Genomic DNA, 20,272 nt, shown 5'->3' on the forward strand with positions numbered 1-20,272 from the left:
GAAAGAGGAGAGGTACCCTATATAGAGAAAGAAGGGGAGAGGAGGGAGAAAGAAAGGGGGAGGGGAGAGAAAGAAGGGGAGAGGAGGAAGAAAGAAAGAGGATGGGGAGGAGGTGGAAGCTGGATAAAAGGAGATAGGAATGGAGTAGGGGTACAGGTAGGATTGGAACAATTAATAAATCCATCCCTCCTTCTCTCTATGAAGTATTCAGCTTCTAAATCCCATTTTAATCATGGAACGAGGGCAACAGGTTTCTTAGCCACTAACTATTTTTGATTACCAGCCTTGTGAAACCATTAGAATTTGTACAATAAAATTAAGAGATATCCATGTATATTAAGCATCATCAATATGAACAACCATTTTCAGCATATGTACACTTTAATGTTTTTTTCTGAGCAAGTGCTTTCATTATTTTCCTAACATCCTGTGAATTGAATTTGTTCAAATACCCTGTACACTCCCATCCACTGTGCATCTGAGCTAACCATCATCAAGTACCAATTGTGTATTTACAATTAAAATTTTGAATACTGGTACCTTCAATGTTATTTTAGGTTATTTTGTTATTTGTGTAGGTGACAAAATATAAAATATTAAATGTTATCATAAATGCAGATCAAACAATGTATACGTAAATTATGATTACAAATATGCTTGGTCACAGTAGAATAGCTTGTTGCATGCTAGTTAATATTAGCCATGGCTACGACATGCCTGCATGGCTGTTAAAATGGCTACCAAGTGGATTTGAGCTTATAACAAATTGTGTATGTGGGGGCTGGGTGGGGTTGGATGCACAATACCAGTGTGACCACACTCAAATGGCTTCTCAACTTATACACTGTGATTGGATGGTGTTTATTTTTCAGCTTTTTGATTGGCTTAGAGTAAAAGCAATTCAAGTGTTAAAATGGTATGCAAAAATAGCTTCTGAACTCAAACACTGTGATTAGATTTTTTTTTTTTAGCCTTTTGATCGGCTTTGAGTAGAAGCCATTCCTGTTTTATGGTACACTCAAATGGTTTCAAACTCAAACATTGTGATTGGATGGTGTTCATTTTCAGCTTTTTTATTGGCTTAGAGTGGAAGCCATTTAAGTGTCATGGTACTATACAGTACATTTCCCTTTAATCGAAAATGTGTTTTTTATTTCTGATGATTGTAAGTGCACTGAATGATCAAAAATGTGTTATTATAAATCATGGCATGCATGTCTGACTTGAAATGCTATGGGAAAAACAGTGTTAACAATGGAATGTCTATTAATAAAGTACGTTAGGATTAGCAATGAATTGAAAAGACTATCTATATTGTGATAGATGCTCATGATCTCCATTGCATAATACTTCTGCTTCATCATCCTCCATTAGACTACTGTTCCCATTGTCGCTACGCCCTGCAACAAAAAATAAAGAAAAGGTAATTAGTTTTAGCTTATGAATAGACCTTATAACCAATATGACAGCCATCTTCAATTCTATTGTTTAATAAGACATAATTGGATGCCAAGGGGGCAACTATTGGAAAATTTATAGACCGCACAGCTGTCTGAATATCTTTTTACATAACTTTACGCTTTTTAACAAGAAGCACATCTAAAAAGAAATTGAATTTGCTGGTAGTTGGAACAATATGCAAAACATGAAGACTTCAAATTTTTTGAAAACATAACCCCACCACTTAATGCTTTATATATTTCCAACGTCTTTTCCCCCTCGGCATCCCATAATTTGAGATGCCTGCCAAATCAGTAAAAAAGTCTATTGGACATTGAATAGAAAAGCTGTGAGCAGAGGTATTCAAACTGGGTACACATAGTTATTCAAACCAGGCAATTACAAAAAGAATTCAAAATCAGGCTTCTTTCTCACAAGAAGGTAATAAATTAGAATGGTAATACCCAAGTTTTGAATTTGTTATTCAGGGGTTGTCTCTATTTTGTATAGATTATTCAGTTCCAGTAAAGATCTGTATTTTTGAAGTTGAGCATTCGTTGGCCTTGCAATGAGACTAACCTTGAGCAAATGAGTATGTCTGTTTGCCCCTCTTAATATTCTAATATTCTGGTTTACAGTTGTTATCACCCATAACTGGGTCTTCTCATGTTGATATAACAGCCACTTAGACACACCAACAATAAAAAATAGCTTGTTCAACTTCTCAAGTATGTGTATATGAGTGGTCTTGACCTGCTCTCAACATGAAAAGGGCATACTCATACATGGGGTCTGTCCATAACAAAGAACATTGTAATCTAAATAAATAAATAATGGACAAATCAAAGCTTGTGAGAAGAGAGCATGTTTGCAGTTGCCTGGCAAACACTTACCACTTTACCTGGTCGTGCCCAAGTTCGAATGAATCCTTCCTGGCATGCTGTCACAATACAGTCTTCCCGAAATACAATGTCTGTTAACCTCTCGTATGCAATCTTTTTAGCAACTAGAGGTTCAAGCAATGGAGCCTCTACTATCCTTGGACATATTGAAGTGCCAGGGGAGTAGTCCCTGATGGTAACGAGTTGTTCGACAGATTTGCTTAAGCTGTGAACTTTTGTTAAGCTTCTGGAAGTGTCATTAGAAGTGGCTCCGTTGTTGGGTTCCCAGCAAACAGGTCCATTAGAAATAGAATTAGAGTTAACTAGATGAGAATTTGACATTGTGTGAGTTCTGAGACTGCGGCATCTGGGCCGTTGAGGCCTCAGAATATCTTCGCCTAAGTCCCATAATAGTAACATGGTGTCATGGCCAACAGAACCAAAACGATACGAAGTTACACCTTTGTCTGCCGAGGAATGACAAGGAGAGTCTCTAGGTCCATTTTCTTCAATGTCTTCCTCGTCACTCTCGTCCACTCTCCCATCACCACTGAAACTAGTAGTGTATGGGTCAAATGCGACTACGCTTATCCAAGATTGGTGTCCTTGCCCTCGGGCAATCACCCGCCGTTCAAAAAATGACCATACTGTTACTAAGTCATCTTCGCCTCCTGTAACAATATACTTGCCATCGGGACTCCAACATACACAAGTTAAACCACCAAAGTAACTCTTCATTACCCCATATAAAGTTTGTGAATCAAAATCAAAGACTCTAAGACAACCATCTTGAGTTGCTATAGCTAAATGCTTACAGTCCGGAGAAAAAGAGAATTCATTGATTCCAAATTCACCTACTGTCCATTTACAAACAGGATTTCTTGTAGTTTTTGATTTTCCACTGTGAACTGTGTAACCAGGTCCTTGTTTCATTAAAGCATATTGCGGCGGTCCAGTTCCTGCGGGATTTTCTTTATTGTAAACGTACATATTACTGCTCTCGTGCGACACTAAAAACAAGTTTTCTGAACCAGGAATCCATTTTATGCAAGTGACTTTTGTCTTGTCTACGGTACGCTGTGAAAGTAATGAAAATTTGCATTATTAGGATATGAAGTTCTTTAATAACTTGCTGGTAAATAGAAGCTGGCAGCTTAAAAAAGGTATAAAAAAACCTGTGGCCTTGGAATTTAGAAAATGACTTTTGCAGAGGGAGGAAAATTGTATAACCTGGAAAAAATCCTCGAAGCACAGGAGCAAACCAGTTAGAAACTCTCTTCAGGTATGACACTAAGTCCTAGAATCAAAATCGGGTCACAATGGTAACAGGTGAGCACTATCACCACTATGCTGCCTATGTTGCCCTTGCTTCTTGATTGACAACTGGTTGCTAAATAGAGGCAATAGATGGTCACTTAATAGAGGCACCATTAGACAAACCACTTACCTCTTCATTGAAAAGTTTATTAACTTCATGTCTAATGGGATCTAACAATTGAACCTGACCAGCAGAAAAACCTATTAACAATTCTAAGCTCTCAGAACTTCTCGTCAGTAGATTAAAGTCATGGCAGGTGGGGATTGTGCCTTTGTAAACTCTTTTATCAAGTGGCTTGGTTAGGTCTGCAGCCTAAAAAATATAAGAAGTCCAATATAATGAAGAAATAGGAAATGCATGCATGTGCTGTGTGCAGATATAAAGAAGGTGGTAGAACATGAGAGAAGTGTAATAGACCATTTTCGAGGTTCAAATTACCGCTGTGTTTCTTGATAGCAGACTCATTTACTCAGGCTTAGCCTCGAATCAGTGTCTAAATATAATCACAAATACCAACGGTAAAGTAAAGAATGCACAACTTCAACAATACGAACACTTTGAAACTTGATGGACCTTGACTGAGACATGTGAATATTCTACACAAAATCTAGGCTAAGCCTGAGTAAATGAGTCTGTAATCAAGAAACGTACAGCAGTATTTTGGAACTTGAAAAGGGTCTATTGGGAGAAGCACAATACTTAGCAGGTCTGGCAATTTCTTTCTATGCAATTCAGTGTTGACAAAATTATTGAAGTATCAGTAAACTAAATCTATAAAGTATTTTTGTTTGAGATGATTGTCCCTCAGCATAGGTATATTTAGATGATGGCTAGTAAACACTAGCGTGGACTGCATCGGTGTTTCTAATGAAACAGTTATCGTAGAATGATAAGTTATACACCGTAGTGAAAATAGTAACTGACGTTTCGGACGTTAGTCCTTCGTCGGTGTATAACTTATCATTCTACGATAATAGGTATATTTATGTGGTATGCCACAAATATATAAAATACTAACATAGTTATCAATTCCAGTGTGATGTGAAAACATAACCAACATAATAGTATTACTCATAAAAAGTCCATTTAGTGTGCATGGAAATCTACTTATGGTCTATCACAAACCATGTTCTCTGATTGGCTAAGCTACTAGTGGTCTTATAGTGATAGGACCACGAGTAGCAAAAAGTGCTGGATTTGATAACCAAAAAAATAGTGCCTATCTTGTTTTTAACCTCATTCCAAAGATTCACTTTAGCATTTTTAGACCAGATTTAAGGTTTAGACTAAAAAAATAAGACCTCTGGCAATCAGAATCTACATGCAGCCTCATGGACTATTGACTAGTAGACCATTTGGGCTTCAAGTCTAAAATTTGTTAAATATATCAACAGCTTAGGACTAGTAAATTGAGTGCATTACAGAAATGAAAACAAAAGTTATTCCCTAAAAAAAATAAAGTAAAGAATAAAACAGGATGGAAAACTATTAAACAAGTGCAGGAGCCTAAAAGCATTTCTCCTTAAGGCCATGGATTTTTAATTTTTTCAATGGCTACTTCAAATAATTCTTATTCCACTCCAACAGAGATCTTCATAAGAATATATTTTTGGGGATGCTTTTGTCTTTATATGCAATCTGGATAACAGATAATTCGGCATTAAAGCTGTTTATATAATGAAACTAATTAAGTTAAGTGATTCAAGCATTTCTGTGTTTATGTATGCTAATAACTCGAGTGGACCACAGCAAGCTGGTCAACTTTCTTTTCTAGCCTTGGGCAACTACATATCTGTACAGAGATCTAGTTCTAAGTTCATAATTATGATATGAAATCAAACATCTAAATTATAAAGATACGTGTTTATTAAACATTACATATCGTACTTCAACCATGGTTGATGAATTAAAAAACTAGAGCACTAAATATCAGTAAAATGTATTTGGAATGTAGTTGTATTTTTTGGTAAGCAATGACAGTAATAATAAACTGGAAGATCGGGCTTTTTTTCACAGTGAGCGGTCATCATTTGTTGCCAGGTGTAAAGAGAGCTAATATTTAAACCAACCCCTTCGATCGTCTATTTCAATAATGCTATTCTCAGAGGTGACAGTGGTTTAAAATGAAAGCGGAATGATATATAAACTGCATTGATTTTCAGCAAGGTTTTCTCATCGTAGTTTCAAAATACGAACGAAGGAAAAAACATCCAGCATTTTATTCTTCATATACTAACTCCTTTTTGTTTTAGGCTTTTTTTTTTTTTTGGTCTTTGAAAGAAGAGGATTCTCGTTTAGTAGCTGTATAATCGAATATCAAACACACTCTAAAATTATCCGGTAAATCTTTGCTCAAAGAGATATTTCTTTTCAATCCAAGCTGAATCTGAATAAAAGATCTTAAAATAGGGAATCATGATAATAAGTTTACGATGGTGTGAAAAATCTGAACGAAGCGGAATAAATACGCGACCTGATCTCAGAGATCTAAGTTTTATAACTTCAAAATATTTGCCTTAGAAAAACTAAATCGTGACTAAGGTAAATGAATGATTGGACTAAAAAATTTATTAATTGATAAAGATGTCTAGCTGACTAAAAACACAAAATGGGAAAGAATGCTCGACTGAATTAATAAATAATATTTGCAAGCTAAGCTTCGTCTATCTGCAGGAAGTGCCGAAGTGTTGGTCAAAATTTCCGAGTCCATTTACAAGCACCAGGAAAACTGGGCCGTTGTTCGTTAGTTACTTACCTTTCTTACTCCTTTATAAATATAAAAATACAAGTCTCTACCAACGTTGAAGGCAATACGGTCATTGCATCCTCCGGGTTCTTTGACTGTGACGAAGGATACTTTCACAGGGTGACATTGTTGAGCTGAATACGGCATTTTATTCGGCCTAGAATACTCAGATAACGTCATGAGCTTATAGACACCTTCCTTGGTGACAAAATGCTGCTTCAGTTCTGAACCTGGGCCTTTAGGGGAAGCCATAGCGGCATAAAATTCGTATAAACATTGGTGAATCCTAGCTCACTTCTTGCTTTGCTCTCTCCCGTTGAGTAAAACAAGGCAGTGAAACCTGCCAAGAAGCTGGCTCTCTATTGGTTGTTTAATCTGATGATTTTTTTTCGACTTTCTCCATAATAGCTACTCAATAATGCAACGAAATTATGAAAAAATAGCAAAAATAGATAATAATTGAAAACTACTCAGACCATCTCAAGATCTCTGAAGGATATTCGTATTTTGGAAAAGCAGGACTAAAATTATCTAGCTACTAATAGATTTTGTTGTAGAAGGTAATAAGGCACCATTAAACTCTAACAGCACATGCGCCCTAAGTCATTAGTTACTAGTTCTCCGCTGCCTGCGAGCGGCAAAAATCTCAGCGGTGCACAATATTCTTCACCAAGATGCGACTCAGTATCCGACTGAAGTATCACGACACATTTTCGGGCAAGATTTTGCGCGCACTATGAAAAACACATACGAAACTTTGAAATCATGCTAATGAAGAAATACTTTGAAGTTTTTTTCAAAATCTTTTCTTCAGGGGTTGTAGAAATCGCTTATAACTCTATGGTTCCCAAATTTTTATGAACTTTGCCCGACAATCACAGTGCGCGTCGAGCCTACAGCTACAGTTGGCGGGTTGTGGGGGCGTCTAGTCTAACAACGATAAGACTCCAAGTATTCAACCGTATTGCCATGGCAATTACCCAAACTTCAACCTTACGTGTAAGGACATCAATGATCTCCTTTCCACAGGGATCCCAGTTCTTTTTATCTATTCCGGATCGAGCACAGGTAGCCCACCCATATCCCAAGTTGATCAGCGAGTTGGCCGTACCCTGAATTTGATAAGCCCATGGGTTGATTCAGGGTCCAATAAAACTATTGGCTGGCTCTTTCTTGGCGTTGTTGTTGTTCTTGGTGCGGCATGAAGACAATAAAACAATAGCCAAGGATAACGAATTTGGAGCTATCCTCCTAAACAAAGACCGTAACCCAGAATCAAATAAAGCTTGATACAAAAAACTAACGGCATCATCGTCCTTCCACTTCTACAGGCGTAAAAAAATATTCTAGACAGTTAGAATTGTAATTCAGAGTTTATTTATATAATTCTTAAGATAAGATTTCAATGTTTCCATAAATATAGATTCTAAAAGGAATATATTATTTTGATAAAGTTATGCCGGAATATCGCCAGTGCCCTTCCTTGAGAGTATGGTTGATTTTATTTTACAATTGAATAAAGTTGCCTAATTTAGGATGCAGACCTGGAAAATTCTAAATTGCAATTAAAAATTTAAGTATATTTGAAAAATATTCTTCGAATGATCACAGTATGATCGTAGAATTCGTAATTGTAAAAATTGGTAAAAATATAAAATCTTTAAAATGATTCTACATTCCTATAATTGAAACGATTGTTCTAACACCTCCCCCTCCAGGACTCGTGATCTTGACCTTCTTGAGCGTAAAACTACTTGGCTCAACGATCACGTGACAGCATCCATGTTGGATGACAGCACGATAAAATATTGAAATGATTATTTCGACCACTGAGAAGAGAAAAGCCCGTTCTTCTGCTAAAATATAACATAGCTGATGCCGAACCCTCTTCTGAAAGTTATGGAATTTGTTTTCTTTAACGCGAGTGAGCCATGTTGGAGGTAGCCTGCGTGCAGCCGAACTAACTAACTGTTAAGTCCGAGAGAAAAGTCCGGCTGCACGCAGGCTATGTTGGAGGTAGCGTTATCTAGATCTAATCCATATTGGAGGTAGTTTATTCGGACCTTATTTGGTTTGCCACCAATATGGCCGCCAGCATTTTTTCTCTTTGCTTAAGTGAAATATAGGAAATATAACGAAACATTCGCAAGCATTAGTGTCTACAAAGGCAAAATTTTCTCAATGACGGATGCGACTTTACGACGCATTCCGACTGAGTACCGTAGCGATTCACACGACTAATGTCTCCATTGACAACAAATTTCCCGTCAATAATCTTAACAGTTGCTTCAAATAGCGCCATACTAGGTCGAACTCTCAGCTGTATATCATAGGTACATTGTAACGGTTGACTTTGATCATTGTAAATCGGTTCACCGACGCCGAGGCCGATTCCATCTTTGATCCCCTTGAAAAGCTGAACATTCCTATTTGGCATTCCTTGAACTGCACTAACAATTTTGTCTAATCGTAGTTTATGGCACATATGTTTTACAGACGAATCCTTCGTAAGCAAGTCGTTAATGTGCGCAACAGTCAAATGCGCACCAATTTCAACATGACTATGCGTCGTTGGAATCGGTTTCCATAAAATACACGGGCAAAAATGAGATGGTATGCCAGCATCTTTGCACTCGCGGTTTTCGGGCAGCGCCTCAAACAGGCTGGAACCTTTAGTAAGAGAAGACTTGGAAGGGTTTTCCGGGTATTTTAAGACGTGCATAAATGTTGCATGCAGATCTAACGGAGAGATAATTCGACGAGTGTTCTGCTGAAGATGTTTAACGAAGTTTGGATGTTTTTCTCGAAACCACTGGGGAAGAGCGATAGACAAGAATGGCAGCCTCTCCTCCAGTTTTCCTTGTAAAGTTGACCGTATCTCATCAAACCGGGCGCCGTGGTCGCCAAAAACGATTAACATTGTATTATCAAGGTGCTTGTCTTTTTTTAAAGATTTCAAGAATTCATAGACATCCTTAGCGCCACTACTGACCATATTGAAACTCTTATGACAAAGGCTTCCCAGAAAGGTAAAGCCAAACTTCGGTGTTTTGGGGTATGCTTTGATAAAGCTACGAAGATATTGCAGTTGCATGACGTGTTGCGGTTGTGAGTTGATGCAGTCTTCGTGGACTCCCATCGCATCATCATAGGGTACTGCCCACCAGAAATAACGGCCGTAGTGGTCACAAGGCTGGGTTTTGAAGCCGTTTAGCCTCAGATGAAACGCACCTGGGGAGAGACAAGTTCCGCGGTTAATTAGTCGGTGAAAAACACAATAATTTCTAAAGCTGGGAGCAGCCAAAGTTCCCATCAACATTTAACCAACATCAACATTTACACGTTCATGTATTAACGAGCGACAGCTCCTCTATGATACGTGTTTAGATAAACTAATGTCTGACACTCAATAATCCAGGATTAAAAGGGACTAAGTTCGAAGACAGAGAGAAGGAATTATTTTAATTTTAATATTTTACTTTTGACTTTAATTTCTAAGTATGATTAAGATAAGGGTCCCAACACCGATCCTTGAGGCACTCCAAGGGCGACATATTTCGAAGCAGTGAGGAGTGATTTTCCATCCATTAAAAATATCATCCTTTAATTTTTTACTGGTGAATAAAATTTTGAAATAATGATTAAGTTAGGGGTCCTAATCCCGATCCTTCAGGCACTCCAATAGCGACATGATTCAAAGCGTATGCGTTTTTACATTATATAACGGACAAGATTCTTTACTGACCAATATTCGGGGCATCTTCACTAAACATGGTAGCATACCCATGTTCTTTCAAAGTTTTGAAAATAAACGGCCATTTATCCACTGTTCCATCATCAGTCTTTCCCTTCCTTGCCTCATGCACGGCGCAATTATCCTCGACCGATTTGCCAGTCAACAGGCCAGTAAGTTGAGGAGTAGTGGCCTCGCCCAATAAAGAAAACCCCTTGAAAATGAACGCCTTTAAATCATCTTTAAGGAATTTAAACGCATCGGGTAGAAATCGCTGGAAGTTCGCGTCTGAGTTGCCATCTAGACCAAGCATGATGATGTTTAGTGGTAACCCTGTGTCTTTTCTTGGTCTTCTCAACACCTCGGGTTTTGCCACCACACTGGCGTGGTAGTCAGTCTGGGAATCACCGTCTTTAAGATATGTTGTAACCTGGAGATAGGATAGAAAAAATATATAATGAGGTTAAAATATGCCAAACGCGTGTATTCTATTACTTTTAGGAAATCAAGGGTGGCCTAGTAGTACTGCACTCCCTCTCATCTCTGGGGTTTCGGGTCCTATTCCGAGGAGGCAGGGGGAGACAGAAATTGATTTTTTTAGCACAAAATAACAACTAAAAACATATTTCAACTACCTGTACGAAATCCTCCGTCAAGTTCACCCCTTTACCATGAAGCTTTAGACTTTTTTGTTCTCCATTTTCGTAGCCAACATCGTCATCGGATCTCTTGATCGTCTGGTATGTAATCCGCTTAATGCTGTGCTTATCTGATGGGGACAAAACACATAATTAATCGCATCGCGCGAAATCACCGCCTATCCAATCAGAGTCACGATCACGGCACGGCACGGCGCGTTCGTACCGTGCGCTTTTCATATTGATATGAATCTGCTCTTGTGAGGGAATCAGGGGTGGATTGCGCCATTAAATAAATACTTCTTGCCCCCTGCCCCTCCCCGACCGTACTAATATTTACCACACCTTGAGGGCGAACAAACTTGAGCGTGTTGCCATGGTAACTCGTGAATAATTTGCCGTAACATTTCATCGGATCTTTGGGCACGATGTATTCACGGATGCTTTCGTCCCACGGGTTGAGGTCAGGAAGCTTGCAGCTGGGCGACGAGGGACTGGCTGCTTTCATTTCTTCTATTGGCACAGCGCATTGTAGATGTCCCTCGAGAAAAGCTGGAAGGCAAGGAAATATAGTCAAAATGTCTTTACATTGGGTAAGGTAGAGTAGAGTAGGGTAGGGTGGGTATAGAATAGGCTAGGGCAGGGCAGGGCAGGGCAGGGCAGGGCAGGGCAGGGCAGGGCAGCGCAGGGCAGGACAATCGAGTTGAGATGCACCAATGCAGCATATTGTCGCACACCAGGCGTGGCAATTAGTTGAAAATAAATATTTGAATGGACATAATTCAGTTTTATTCTTACATATATCTCGCACATTCCTGTTCTTCAAATATAACGTACTGACGCCTCTTCTCAGTCTCCTTGGTAACATAAGAACCAAATAGTACGTAGTCAAGTCACGTGACTTCCGAGACACGAACCCAACGCATTGCTTGTCTTTGTGGTTACATAGCGAGGAAGCATTGTTATAATCCTTGATGCCGTTATTGTCGTCTGGTTCCAGCTCTACTTGTACGTCAGTTATCTAAAACAGCATCATTATAATAGAGTAAAATTATAAAATAAAATAAAATAAAATAAAATAAAATAAAATAAAATAAAATAAAATAAAATAAAATAAAATAAAATAAAATAAAATAAAATAAAATAAAATAAAATAAAATAAAATAAAATAAAATAAAATAAAATAAAATAAAATAAAATAAAATAAATAAAATAAAATAAAATAAAATAAAATAAAAGTTAAAACGTAAATAAATATTTGCTCGGAGTACCTTGATATAATCATGTGACCCGGCAGGTTTTCTCTCCTTGTGCATGTGATCATGGTCTCCAGGGCCCTGCAGAAAGGAAGACCCAAAGTGGTCAGTATTTTCTTTTCTCTTGAAGAAAGTACAGATTCTTTAGAGAAAACATCATTCGCTCATCGTTCGCCTCGCTTCGATTCAAAAGCACGGCTACCTTTCAAGATGGTGCAGGGAACCGTGAAGGGTACTATTTACGCACTTATAGTACACTCAACAAAATTACTCGACTCTGATTGGTCGAGAGGAGTACAATTATAGCGTTAATTGTACTCCGTAGAGGTACCAAATTAAGTCGCTATGGCGATACGGCCAAAACAATGTCAAAACAATTATTTTCTATCATTTTGTACTTTAAAAACATATAAATAAAATTTTAAAGCCGTAAGAACTAATCTTTTTTTATGCATTTCAGTTGCGCGATGGACTGAAAATCGGCCGCCAAATAGACTAAGATGAACGGCGTCGCTTCGCATTTTTTACTGAAATTTTGTTGAGTGAACTATAAACAAAAAATCGCTCGATCTTCTCGTACAATTTGGAATTAATAGACACTCGTAATGTTTTGAAAGTTCATGTAATTGCACGAGCCTTTACTCGTGTCTATTAATTTCCAAATTGCACTCGAGATCGTGCGATTTCCTATACTAACTAGCTTCTACGTACAAGAATCAATAAAAGAGCCAGCAGTCCAAAGGTCTTACGTACCTTTAGGACAACATGCTCAATATGCGAATCCCTAAAGTTGATATTCAAATAGTTCAAATGCCAGATCAGCAGCAAACCAAGCACCAACACGAGAATTAGATATCGACGAGGATGGCGGGAACAAAACCTCCGTAGTAAGAACATGTTGATCTGTTGAATCAAGAAATGGTGTCTACATAAAGATGGATAGATGGCGTTAATGGACTACTTCGAGGATACGGCGGCCATGTTGGATCACAAGGCATTATGGGGCGTCCAGGAGGCAAGCAAAGCTTTTACCGCTGCGTTTCTTGATTACAGACTCATTTACACAGGGTTAGCCTCGAGTTTGTGCAGAATATTCACGTGTTCCAGTCAAGGTCCGTCGAGTTTCAAAGTGTTTGTATTGTTGAAGTTGTGCATTCTTTACTTTACCGTTGGTATTTGTGAATATTTATACACTGATACGAGGCTAACCCTGTGCAAATGAGTCTGTAATCAAGGAACACAGCGGTAATTTGGAATTCGAAACTGGTCTATTGTAGCCTCCTTCGCAGCCGTTCTTAGGGTCGTCACGCAACGTTTCAAAGAGAATTCAACAAAGGAGGATACAACAAAAGATGAATTAAGACGGCACATCGATCACCTTTACCCATAAAAGAAAGACAAACACACGAAACTCTACATATTTTCTGTCATCTTTGTTTTGTTTTGCTACCTGGCAAGATGGCCGCCGTATCGTTGTAGTAGTTGATTGAAAGCAACCGTTTCATCGAACCATTAAACATGAAACTGTACTGGTCTAAGTCTGGGCACGGCTAACTCAAGTCTTCCAAGCAGCCGTTTTTAGTGTCTTCACTCAACGCTCTCTCCCCACACATTGAGTGACGACACATTACTTTGAAATTGCGCATTTGACATTTATGTATCAAAATCAACCAATAAAAAACACCCGGAAATATTTTATGATGAAGAAAATTGGCCAATCCCACAGCTGTTCGTAAAGTTGGGAATTAATGGATGCAAAACGATAGTTAATAGTGGTAAATAGTCCGATTTGACTGTATAGACCCTTGAGGCAGCACTTTGGAATGCAGCTCAATCGAGTTTGCCTAATGGTCGTGGGTCGTGGGTCGTGGGTACGAAGTCGTGGGTCGTGGGTACGAAGTCGTGGGTCGTGGGTACGAAGTCGTGGGTCGTGGGTACGAAGTCGTGGGTTCCAATTTTTTTCCCAAATTTATCATTTCTTCACTATACTTCCAAATCGAGGTTGTGTGGATTTGTTCCTATAAATTCGGTGCAATTGTGGGTTGTGCAAGGTAGTCTGTGTCTATTTGGCCTTTAAATATGGGCAGAAACTAAAGCACGACTTTTAGGGTGCTTTTCAATGCCTTGGTATTACAAAGGACTATTTGACTTTAAATAGAGAATGCGCAGGATTGAAATCAACGTATATTTCAAGTATTTAGTTCACTAATACGTTGTTCAACGTCACGCAATTCGGACACAAGGTCTTTAATCAAAAAGGTGTTGACAACTCTCAATTTGTTCAAGTAAACACTTGACGCTGTTTTGAACTGCTGCTTGTCAAGAGCTTTTGCCACTTTAACCAAAACAAAAGGCCGACCGAAGACGTCCAAACAGATCTGTTTAGAAGTATACCCGTCTATGAATGGCCTATCGTCTATTAGAATATAGTCATACTCGACCAACTTTAGAGCTCTATATAACATAAAGAAACGAATTAGTATTCCCTGTTTGTCATTGGTAGTTAAAAGCAAATATTTTGAGTTTTGGCGTGATAATAGAAAACGAGAGGAGCATCTTATCAGATATTTCCATAAACTTTACACCAACAATCAGAAGCAAAAATAGACTATGTGAAAAGCGATCGAATTAGAAGTGTGTTGAGAATGATTCGAAATTCATAAAAAATTTTGTAGTGTCCACACACCGTGAGCCATGCAGAGTAAAATATTTCAATCTATGGCATAGCTAGGCTCTTTCCAGTCGCACCCAATACGAAAAGATACTAGATCTCTCGTATACATTAGGACATAAAATTAAAATTTGGTTCCAATAAAACTGAATATATGGTTTGAGACTGGTGATGAAGATGAAGATGGAGACACGTGTTGGAATCTCCTAAACCGGCGATTATTCATTCCATGTAGTTGGTGGACATGATTTTTTAAAGAGCTGACTCTATTCGAATTTCTACTTTCCTTATAATTTAGGTATGGACCCGCAAAATCAAGAATAAAACATCGTTTTGATTATACTTACATCAAATCGGTTCTTCTCTAAGTTACTGAATATAACTTCTTTGACCCTCTTGGTATTTAAGCCCAACTGATACGCTGCCGCTGCATAAAAGCAGTCCTCATCAACCTTGGAGTCGTAGGTAACGGTAAACCCCGCACTTTCAAGTCATTTACTCAGGATTTCCAAATTAACACAAAGAGAACTACTAAGAAATAGTGAAACAAGCTTTCTCGCAACGAAACACATAGAACGAGGAGAAACGTAATGCCGAACTAAACGCGAATTTGCTGTCCATCGACTTCACACGTTTGCAGCGGCTTGACGCTCCAGTTTCTAGGTAACATCCGGATAAAGTCCATCGAAGACGACTCCTCGTTTAAGCGAACAAGGTAGACGACTAGTGGTTTTTGTTTTCTGCGGTAAATCTCTATTTTTCAGTCTTTTGTTGCAAAAACACTGATACGCCGTTGCTAGTAAATTACTCAGGATGTATAGTGGTCGTGATTTCGCACAATCGTGGCTCTTGAATGCCTTTTACGGTACGGGTTTTCTCTGTTTCGATTGGCTGAAAGGGAAAGCCATTTCAGTCTCAATATGGCGGACGACAAATATCACATATTCCACCAAGATAAGAAAGACAGCTTTATAGCGTTCTTTTATTTAAGAAAAGTGCAAAAAGGTTTGCGAATATCCTGATATCTTTTACCAATGCTCGATGTTGAGCGACTTTCACTGAGCGCTGTCATCATTTACATTTAAAAAAACCCCGAATCAAATGATTCTGAACTCGCGGAAGCCCATCCGCAAAATGAAGTCGGCAAATAACCGGCAAAAATTAAAATAGCTAAACGGCCTATTATTTCTTTCACTGGATTCAAACCATCTAGAAATAGCAGAGGATTAATTTTGAAATAAGAAAATGAGTGAAAATGAGGAAGAGAAGTAGAACTGAAAACCTTTTCTTCTCGGTCTTATATCTCTTCATGTGACGATTGGAAACACTGATTTCTTTGTCTTTTACTTCGAAAGGCAAATGTAATGAAAATACCTCATGTTTAAGATATTAAAAAAGGTTAATGATACTCACGCGTTTCTTGTTTTGGCGATGTGTGTTGTGTGATGTGATGTATCACTCAGCTTCGCATCAGCTTTCCAAGAAAGCTGCTTTCTTCAATACCATTTGCGATTTCCTCACATAAAACTTGGTTTTTGAACCAACATCTCGGTTATCTAGCAGACTTCATACTTAGTAAAACCAGAATTTAAGGCCGAGAAATCGTTGCGTTCACAGCTTGAATATATCACGGATATGTTTGACCTGGCCCAGCCGCTTCAGGAATCTCCTTTGAATATAAAACCGCAAATGAGGGAAGGCGCACTTTGAAAGAGATTTCTCTTCGCCCCGAGCAGCTGAGTTTTACAATATATTGCAATTTTACAAAATCATTTAGTGATGCCTTTGTGGATCACCGCAGATATTACGATTGGTGGAATCTAGCTCTGGCAGTGCTGAAATATTCAGTACCATGTCTTTTCCCTGGCTCAAATATATATTTGATACTGTGACACAGCCAACTTATAGGGGTAGGGGAGGGGAATTTTGACGTTTTCAATAATAATAATCGTTGTCATGATTACTATCGTCATCATTCACTATGATCAGGTATTACCATCATCCCCCTCTCGTACAACATCATCAGTGTAATCAGTGCCGGTCTTGGATCGATCGGAGTCGTCTTTTTCGTCTAATAAGATTCCAAATCCACTAATTTTCCTACCGCTTTTTCGAAAGTAAAACAAACAACAATACAAACACTCCTCTGCAAACAGTCTAAGCCTTTGAAAAATGGACCGCCAGCAGCGCTCTCTGCTCACGGAATTTGGTTGAATCAAACCCTGAATACAATCAGGGTAGCATGCTCCGTGATCCTACATAGACTTTGGCATTGCTTTCCGTTTGAACCCGTTGAGATGCTTGTACTCGTCTACTGTACAAGTTTGTTAATGGAAAAAATATTAGAGACCTGTAGTAAGGCGTTCTTGCTAGCCCCGCAAACCTCAAACTGCAGTTCGACTTCAGGCCTTTTTCGTTCAAACTATCGACATTTATCAAGGCGGCATAACGAATTTGTCCGGCGTTTTTCGGAGGCATGATTTCTAGCGGTTACAGGTTAGCTTTAAATACGATGCTAAAGGTATCTAATGTTAATAGAGTCCCCTTTATTAACTATGATGGAAAACACCATGAAGAGAAATTTCGGGTAACTTTCTTGCGTTTATATTAGAGTCAGTGAGACAGTAACTCACCATGCGTGAGTTCGAACCAATTACAAATGCAAATATTAGTTTCTGTTCAGTTTATTCCGGCAGGAAATCGGAAATAGAGCTAATATTCTTATTGGTGCAATGATTTGTTTATCGAATTTTCCAAAGTTAATTATTCATCTGTCAATCATGAGTCTTACAAACGACAAAGTAGGAACTCCTTCTGAAAAATACCCACAAGTTTATAATTCGAACCCTGAAACAACCTGTGATGACCAAAGCCAAGGTTGAATTGGTTTAAGTCGTTAGGTTTTGCGGACGGAGCGCGAGGAAAAAGACCCAAGAGAAAAAAAACCTTGCAATCGAGGGAGCAGAACTATCAAACTCTACTCACATGTGATGAAACGCGGGAGGTGATTGCACTACCACTACCCCGCCCTCGATGGGATTATTTGTCTTATTAGGGATGGAACATTAGATAATTAAGGGGGGAGGAGGTTGGGTGGCAGGAATTTATGTTGCAAGATTGTAATAATATATATATATTTTTTAACAACCCCTGGACACAATGGATTGTGTATGTATGATATTTCCTTTACTAATAGTACCTTGGGTTCAAGAGGGATCTTTTCCACCACCGCTCTCAGCAGTAAATCCGCAGAGGGAATCCCTCTGGAACCAGGGTATACTAAAAGGAGAGGTTACGGGATAATTGTTTCGTAGGTGAAGTACTTGCTCGATATTTTTGCGGGGGATTTGTGCGCAGCCCTCTTCCCCCTCAATTATCTCATGGTCATTACACCTGGAGTGCTCTGGTTGGTTGTCTGCTACATCCACAATTGATGTCATCATTCATGCCAATCTGGGAACCAGAGATTCCTTGCTCTGGCTGCGACTCACTGTTAGCTAGATATAGTCGTTTGCAGCTAAGCGTGGACACATAATGAAACAAAAATGATGTTCTAATTGGTGGCCGAAAAATAGGAGTTAGAATCATTTTGTGGTATCTTTTCTTCAATACTGAGTATAAAACTAGAAGATATTTTGATTACAAAATACTAAAGAAATGTATGGAGCAATTTTTAACGTTGAGTGTATGACGTCACAGACTCCTATAAAAATTCGCAAAAATATAATACTTGCCATCCAAATATCAGGAAAAAACTAATACTGAGTGTATGACGTCACAGACTCCTATAAAAATTCGCAAAAATATAATACTTGCCATCCAAATATCAGGAAAAAACTTTAACCAGTGATTATTAGACCTTTAAGGGTTATTCCAGTAAAGTTCCAGCTGAATTACAATTCGGACGATTTTCATGCTAGTCCCCCTTAAAATCAAATCAAAACTAATAACTCCTATGTTTTAGTTTGATGTGGAAGTTAGAGAGAGAACAGAACCTCTGGTATTAAAGCCAGACCTTATAAAACGATTGTGAACTTGTCTCTCATTAAATCGAGAATCGAGGTGCTAATACTGTATTGAATTTGTTTTACTTTGTGCAACGTGTCCTTGTGGCTGTCGCTATAAACCGCTCGCACTTCATTAGCTTATCTGTCACACACAACAACGACATGCAGTAATATACTAGTAAAAGCATTCAAACTATTAGACCTCTTACCAAAATGATAATAATCACTTCGGGCAACACAAAGAACAAGGTAAAATCGTATCGAAAATGCCGTTCAAAGTTTACATTAAAATCGTATCATTCATTATTCATTCACCTACTAAAACATTACGCCAAGCGTTTCTTGTCATTACACGTATGAATATCTAGTATTGTACAGGTATTTATGGACCTGTTGAAAAAATTAACCTCGGGTGCCTAGAATTTTTACGCACTAACGCTCACGGTATAATATCACTGTTGTGTTGATCGTTCGATACCGAGAGCATTCAGCGTGATATTTATAAGGGGTGGGATAACGAACAAGTAAATCATCTGACAGATCAAAAAGAGCATTAGAAAGTTTATAATCACAGTCTGATTGAGATTCATGTTTGAGATCAATATAATATATGAAAAATGGGTGTTAGGGGTTGGCAAAAGTGGAATGTCTGATCATAGTTAATCATGGTCTGATATAATCCAGGTATTTTTGCGCGGGCTCAAAAGGTTTATGAGACAATGGTATTCATAATCGTAATTGACTATCATCAACATGAAACCATTTTACCTCAGATTATAAATGATTAAAGCGTAAGACTCAGATTATGAGAGAATTCTATAGAATGATGTACCTTATTGCTGCTGAACTTCCTCGCTCAAGAAAACGATTCGACGTTCGCAGAAGAAACCATCGAAGATGACCAGCATGGAAACTCGTATCATGAAATTTCTTGTGTTCAGATAATCGTAACTGTTAGTAAGTCTACTGTAAATACATACAGGTAAAGTACTGAGTTTAGTCGGCTACAAAACCAGCGTATTTGATGAACACACACGGTAATGACCGACAAAACCCCGGCGACAAAAATGTCCTGCGATAATACGTCTTGATTAGAGTCAATATTGAACCAACGCGAGTATCGAGTTTCTTCACGCAAGCCACAGGTAGACCGATCTTACAAAACAACACCGAACATTTGTTTACGCTTTGCGACGGGAAAAAAGTGTTTTCATGCTCTGGGAATAGGATTTATTTCGGTTGAGGAACTCGAAAGCGATACGTGGAGGGGATACCAGATTTTACAAGTACTAACAAATAAAATGGATATAATGAACTAAGTTGACAGGTCAGACGGACAACCGGATATGAACAATTTACGGAAGCAGGTTTATTGTGACATTACGTTTGACAACACTTAAACAGGAATACAAATGAACAGAAAGAAAGAGGGGAAGAGAGAAAAACGAAAGAAAGGAAGGAAAGAGGAAGAGATAGCCTACATCAGTCAGGTACATAAAAATAAACCAATAGAAACAAGGGGAAGAGAAATATAGAGACAAAGTTAAAAGGTATCCATGTTACAGCATAAATTTGCTCAAAC

General features: G+C 38.4%; 2 protein-coding genes across 6 annotated transcripts; both read right to left on the reverse strand.

The window, feature by feature from the left end:
• Positions 1-362: 362 nt before the first annotated feature.
• Positions 363-6,700, reverse strand: LOC116300868 (WD repeat-containing protein 20). 2 transcript variants are annotated; one of them, XM_031709830.2, is made up of 4 exons: positions 6,395-6,700; positions 3,769-3,951; positions 2,342-3,398; positions 363-1,400 (listed from the first exon to the last, which is right to left on the reverse strand). In XM_031709830.2, exons 1-4 carry the CDS (start codon positions 6,635-6,637, stop codon positions 1,306-1,308), a joined length of 1,578 nt encoding a protein of 525 aa, XP_031565690.2. In that variant the 5' UTR covers positions 6,638-6,700; the 3' UTR covers positions 363-1,305. The 2 variants fall into 2 exon arrangements, with proteins under 2 accessions (XP_031565690.2, XP_031565691.2); XM_031709831.2 differs by having other exon boundaries at positions 2,334-3,398.
• Positions 6,701-7,739: 1,039 nt separating this feature from the next.
• LOC116300864 (uncharacterized) lies at positions 7,740-19,961 on the reverse strand. Of its 4 annotated transcripts, XM_089024061.1 has the most exons (10): positions 19,523-19,961; positions 16,097-16,352; positions 15,031-15,574; positions 12,766-12,915; positions 12,028-12,093; positions 11,555-11,777; positions 11,102-11,308; positions 10,754-10,887; positions 10,131-10,548; positions 7,740-9,616 (listed from the first exon to the last, which is right to left on the reverse strand). In XM_089024061.1, the coding sequence occupies exons 4-10, from the start codon at positions 12,907-12,909 to the stop codon at positions 8,538-8,540; spliced, it is 2,271 nt and encodes a 756-aa protein (XP_088880187.1). In that variant the 5' UTR covers positions 12,910-12,915; positions 15,031-15,574; positions 16,097-16,352; positions 19,523-19,961; the 3' UTR covers positions 7,740-8,537. The 4 variants fall into 4 exon arrangements, with proteins under 4 accessions (XP_088880187.1, XP_031565687.1, XP_031565686.1 ...); XM_031709827.2 differs by lacking the exon at positions 15,031-15,574 and having other exon boundaries at positions 19,523-19,960; XM_031709826.2 differs by lacking the exons at positions 15,031-15,574; positions 16,097-16,352 and having other exon boundaries at positions 19,523-19,960.
• Between the last annotated feature and the right edge of the window lie 311 nt (positions 19,962-20,272).

This window comes from Actinia tenebrosa, unplaced genomic scaffold (genome assembly GCF_029948245.1).
Source record: "Actinia tenebrosa isolate PJP-AT-01 unplaced genomic scaffold, QUT_ActTen_1.0 PGA_scaffold8__29_contigs__length_14323225, whole genome shotgun sequence".
Taxonomy (NCBI): Eukaryota; Metazoa; Cnidaria; class Anthozoa; order Actiniaria; family Actiniidae; genus Actinia; species Actinia tenebrosa.

Bases quoted from the DNA above. Each gene is read 5' to 3' on its own strand.
- LOC116300868 (XM_031709830.2), bottom strand. From the start codon at position 6,637: ATGGCTTCCCCTAAAGGCCCAGGTTCAGAACTGAAGCAGCATTTTGTC. The intron at 3,952-6,394 runs GTAAGTAACTAA...TATATTTTTTAG, and splicing joins TTTATAAAGGAGTAAGAAAG to GCTGCAGACCTAACCAAGCC. The intron at 1,401-2,341 runs GTAAAGTGGTAA...TTTTTGTTGCAG, and splicing joins TCGAACTTGGGCACGACCAG to GGCGTAGCGACAATGGGAAC.
- LOC116300864 (XM_089024061.1), bottom strand. From the start codon at position 12,909: ATGTTCTTACTACGGAGGTTTTGTTCCCGCCATCCTCGTCGATATCTA. The intron at 10,888-11,101 runs GTGTGGTAAATA...TGTCCCCATCAG, and splicing joins CAAGTTTGTTCGCCCTCAAG to ATAAGCACAGCATTAAGCGG. The intron at 10,549-10,753 runs GTAGTTGAAATA...TCCTATCTCCAG, and splicing joins TGACGGAGGATTTCGTACAG to GTTACAACATATCTTAAAGA.